The sequence below is a fragment of the Lentinus tigrinus genome, assembly GCF_003813185.1.
Source record: "Lentinus tigrinus ALCF2SS1-7 unplaced genomic scaffold L226scaffold_19, whole genome shotgun sequence".
In the NCBI taxonomy this organism is placed as follows: domain Eukaryota; kingdom Fungi; phylum Basidiomycota; class Agaricomycetes; order Polyporales; family Polyporaceae; genus Lentinus; species Lentinus tigrinus.
The window spans coordinates 339471-344357 of record NW_027137928.1 but is presented as its reverse complement, the minus strand read 5'-3'; the positions used below and the strand labels follow the sequence as shown (position 1 = coordinate 344357).

General features: G+C 60.2%; 3 protein-coding genes across 3 annotated transcripts; all 3 read right to left on the bottom strand.

Annotated features, from left to right (window-relative positions):
- Window positions 1-2087: 2087 nt before the first annotated feature.
- L226DRAFT_465859 (uncharacterized protein) lies at window positions 2088-2315 on the bottom strand (the record flags this gene model as incomplete). Its single annotated transcript, XM_067675947.1, has 1 exon — window positions 2088-2315. A coding segment is annotated over one exon (228 nt), but the record flags the coding sequence as incomplete, so codon positions are not given.
- Window positions 2316-3134: 819 nt separating this feature from the next.
- Window positions 3135-3317, bottom strand: L226DRAFT_433990 (uncharacterized protein; the record flags this gene model as incomplete). Its single annotated transcript, XM_067674734.1, has 1 exon — window positions 3135-3317. A coding segment is annotated over one exon (183 nt), but the record flags the coding sequence as incomplete, so codon positions are not given.
- A 993-nt stretch (window positions 3318-4310) lies between these two features.
- On the bottom strand, window positions 4311-4670 carry L226DRAFT_465873 (uncharacterized protein; the record flags this gene model as incomplete). The annotated part of the gene is made up of 1 exon (XM_067675950.1): window positions 4311-4670. A coding segment is annotated over one exon (360 nt), but the record flags the coding sequence as incomplete, so codon positions are not given.
- Between the last annotated feature and the right edge of the window lie 217 nt (window positions 4671-4887).

Sequence of the window (4887 nt, the reverse complement as noted above, 5' to 3'; positions counted from 1 at the left end):
ATGAAAGTAGGTAAGCAAGCACAGTGTACGGTAGCGGAGCGGTGGATGGTATAGTGGTAGGCGCTCTCGGTGCGCCAGGATTGTTGCTCCAACACACCCCCTCAATCCTAGAGCAGTCCAAGAGCGACGGCAAAGTGCTTGACTTTGGGGGATGGGAGCGCTTTTGTGAGAACGTCGGCGACCATGTCCTCAGTGGGGCAGTACACGAGATGGATCTTCTTGTCCTCGATGATCCACCGGATGAAATGAAAGCGAATGTCGATGTGTTTCGTCCGGGCGTGGTACTGGTTGTCGCGGGCAAGAGCGATGGCCGACTGGTTGTCTGAGTTGAGTGTGATGGGGTCGACGAACGGCTTGAAGATCTGGCCGATGAGCGAGCGCAACCAGAGGGCCTCCTTCGATGCATGCGTGATTGCGACATACTCGGACTCCGTGGTCGAAAGCGAGATGAGCTCCTGGCGTTTGGAGCTCCATGAGACAGCACCGCCGTCGATGAGGAACGCGTAGCCCGAGATGGCCTTGCGGTCTTCATGCACAGAGCCGTCGGCGTCGCTGTAGCCGACGAGGTCAAGAGACGTCGCGCCATAGGTGAGCTTGAGGTGCTTGGTGCCGTTCAAGTACCGCAGGACGCGACGGACAGCCTCCCAATGCGCGCGACCTGGGTTGTCAGAGAAACGCGATAGAAAGGACACGGCATACGTGATGTCCGGACGCGTCCCCAGCGACGCGTACATCAACGATCCAACAGCCTCCCGGTACGGCACATCGCGCATGGCTCCGATCTCAGCGGGGGTGGATGGTGACTGCGCAGTCGAGAGGTTGGCATGCGGGTCCATCGGCGTGGTGACAGGCTTCGCATCCTCGAGTCCAAAGCGGCGGACGATGGAGTCGATGTAGGCGACTTGGGAGAGGGAGATGATGTGGTTAGGGCGGTCACGTTCGACAGCGAAGCCGAGGATCCAATGGATCTCGCCTTCGTCCAAGATCTCAAAAGCTTTGCGGAGCTTCGTCTTGACCTCGAGGATGAGACCATCAGACGATGCGACGATAGTGAGGTCGTCGACGTGGACAACTATGACAATAAGGTCAGTACCCTCCACGCGGTAGAAGACGGCCTGGTCGACGTCCGATTGCGACATCCCAAGCTTCTCCTGCAGGACACGAAGGAGCTTCTTGTGCCAATGGCGTGCGCTCTGCTTCAAGCCGTAGAGCGGGCGGAGTAGGCGGAGTGCGAGGGACTTGTCATTCGTGATGTTCGAGCCGGGCGGAATGGCCATCCATATGACTTCATTGTCCTCAAATTCGCCGTTGAGGTACGCGCTCTTCACGTCGACTTGATGGACCTCGAAGTCGTGGCGAGCAGCGAAAGCTAGAGCGACGCGGATAGACGCAGTCTTGGCTACAGGTGCGTAGGTGTCGAAAAAATCGACGCCGGGGACTTGAGAGAATCCACGGGCGACCAGGCGTGCGCGATACCTGTAGACGTGTCCGGAGGCGTCCTTCTTTGCGTGGAAGACCCAACAGCAGCTGACGATGTTAGCTCCGGGCGGTGGCCGTTCGAGTCGCCATGTGCCGTGTGCTTCAAGAGCGTCGAGCTCTTCCTTCATCGCCTCCTCCCAACGGGGCCACTCCGGACGTCTCTTTGCCTCGGCGAGCGAGCGCGGATCGAGACCCTCAGTCTCTGCCATCTGCGCCGCCATTGCGGCTCCTCCGATCTCTTCGACCAGCAAGTCCTCCACAGCTCGCTCCTCATCAACCTCGCGCAGCTCGCGCAGCTCGCGCATGGTTGGTAGTGGAGCAGCTGGCAGAGCGGCTTGGGTACGAGCTCGAGTGGAGCGGCGAGGGGCAGGAGGTTCCGGCGCAGCGACACGAGGTGCAGCAGGCGGCTCAGGGAGGTCGGCAGCGATGGGGGCAGGTCCAGCGATGTCCTGACCGTCAACAGACAGCTCCGACGGCTTGTCGAGCTTGTCATGGACGTCTGGCACAGGCTTCTCCACCCCCTCAAGCTCGACGTTGTCGTCTGTGCTGAGGAAAGGCAAACCGGGGTCAGTGAAACGAAAATTACGCTCCACGCTCACCGAGTGCTTCTCCGGCCAGTACACCCGAGAGCCATTGCTCTGCGGGTCGAAGCCGACCCAGCGGCCGCACTTCGCACGTTCACCAACCTTGCCATCGGAGGTGTCGTGGACCCAGACCTTCGAGCCCCAGATAGGCACGCCGCTCATGTCCGGAGGGGTGCCATGAACTGCCTCCCAAGGTGTGCGACCGTCGAGAGCCTTCGTCGACGTCCTGTTCTTGAGCCAAGTGGCGTGCATGGCCGCCTCACCCCACAGGAAGCGAGGGAGTCCGGACGCGATCAGCATCGCGCGGACCTTCTCCATGAGTGTGCGGTTGAGCCGCTCTGACACGCCGGCCTCCTCCGAAGTGTCGTGCACCGAGAGCTTGTACTCGATGCCGTGCTCGTCCAGGTACGTCTTGAATTCCTCGCTGAGGTACTCGCCGCCGCGATCCGTGTTGAGGAACTTGATCTTCACGCCATGGTGTCGATCGAGCCAAGCTTCGAAGGACCGGAAAGACTTGAAAGCCTCGCTCTTGCTGCGCAGTAGATAGAGCGTCGAGAAGCGCGTCTTGTCGTCCGTGAAGCTGATGTAGTACTTGCGCCCGCCGAGTGTGACAACTCGCGCAGGGCCCCAAGTATCCGAGTGGATCTCCTCGCCGAACTCGGATGCGCGTTCACCTTGGCGTTCCTTCGGCACAGGCTTGCGGGTGGACTTCGCACGAATGCAGGCCTCGCATGGTGTCGTCTCGCCCGACTTGACCAGCTTGATGCCTGTGATGAAGCCCTTCGAGACGAGTTCGCGGATCGCCCGAATGCCCATGTGCCCGAAGCGACAGTGGGCCTGGTCCTCAGTGAGTACCTCAACGCTGCCCGAGGCAACGTTCGCCGCCGCAGAGTCCCGCTCTCGTACGACGATGTATAGTCCACGGTTCTTCGGGATGCGGCCAATCGTCTCGCCGTCCGGATCGACGATCACACATTCGCCACCGGCGAAGGTGGTGGCGAAACCTGCGTCGTCAATCCTGCCGACTGAGACGAGGTTGAACCCGAGGGATGGCGTGTACAGCACGTCGTTGAGCTTGATGCGGCTGTCCTCGGATGGGGCATTGGGAACGGCGACGACCATCTCACCAATGCCTTGAGCGAGGAAGGTCTGCTGATTTGCGGCATTCAGCGGCCTGTCTGGCGTCGGCGAGAAGCGGACAAAGTCCTGGCGATAGGGCGACATGTGGTGGGTGGCTCCTGAGTCGTAGAGGTCCGTGACTTGACTAGGAGAGGCGGCGGCGGCGAGAGGAGTGTGAGCGGCAACAGCGGCTTGTTGCTGCACGATCTGCTGTGCGTCGAGGTCCTGAACCCAGTCCGCAACGTTGCGCAAACGTTCCTCAAGAGGAACGGGCTCCGGAGCGACTGGTTGAGGTTCCTCAATGTTCCGGGGAAGCCAGAGATCGGACATCTCATCGTCACTCGCAGCGAGCGACGATGCAGACGAGTCCGATACACTCTGCAAGCCCGGCATGGACGAGTCGGAAGCCTCCGTGAGCTCGGTGTACGCAGAGCCTCCAGCAGCCGACCAAGCGTCGTCGTCCGGCATGGACTCCTCATTGTCGGTCTCGCAGGTGACAGGGAACGTCCGGCGGGGCATGGCGTAACCCTCACCGTCCGAGAGCTCCTCAATGCGGGCGGAACCCATCGCAACGTTCGCCGCTCCAGCCGCAGGCTTGCGCTCATCCTGCCGCGGCTTCTCCTTGTGTGACTTGCCCTTCGAGCCGTCAGCCTTCGGACTCGGGCAGTCTGACTCCTTGTGACCTTTCCCTCCGCAGTTCCAGCAGACACCGACTGGCTTCTGCGGACCCTTGCCCTTGCCTTTCCACTTCGGCTTCTCCGTAGACACGGCGCTGGCAGCGACGCCCGTGTCTCGCTTCTTCTTGTCGTCCCCGCCACGTCGCTCCCACTCCTCGAGGACGAGCTCAATCATGAGCTCCGGGGCGATGATGGGCTTGTCCCCAGAGTGGGTGGTTGCAGCAGAGGTTGACGAAGGGTTGAGGCGTTCGGAGAGCTTCATCTGCGCAGAAAGTTGCGAGATGAAAGCGGAGAGGGAGTCGGGAAGGAATGTGATGATGACGGAGGCGTAGTCGGTGTCGGAGATCTCGACGTCGTAGGTCAAGAGCTTCTCGTACTCGACTTGGAGGCGATCGAGCTCGGCGGAGAGCGTCTTGCGAGGATCGAACTTCATATTCATGAAGTTGCGGCGGAGAGTCGTGCGGGCAAGCAGCGACTTTGTCGTGAACTCCGAGACGATGGCAGTCCAGACGGCAGCGACGGTACCTTTGCGCTTGTGCTTTGCGTAGGTAGGTTGGGGAATCTTCATCGTCAGGAGGTAGAGGGCGGTGTTCTCCTTTTTCTCCCATGCGGCGATGTCGGCGATTTCGGCGAGGGTGGGGGCATCCTTGTCGGCAGGGACAGGACGAGCAGACGTACCATCAAAGTGCGACCATAACTCCTTGTGCTTAACGGCGATCGTGAACTGCTGCTCAAACAGCAGCCAGTTCTCTCCCTTCCCTTCCAGCTTCTCCACACCGGCGATGAAGTCCGAATACGAAATCGACGACATGGTGATGGAGATGAAGAGTTAGGCAGTAAGCGGCAGATCAAGGATGATGAGGATGAGATGGGATGGCGATGCGGGAGGGGAAAATTTTGCGCAGTGAGTCTTGAAGTTAAGGCCTATGCGCAGGGCTCATAACCTATGAGAGCAACTTGTCGATGGCGGCGATCTGTAAGCAGACGCAGCGGGCCTCAGTCGACGTGCTCGAGATGAAGCAAAGACT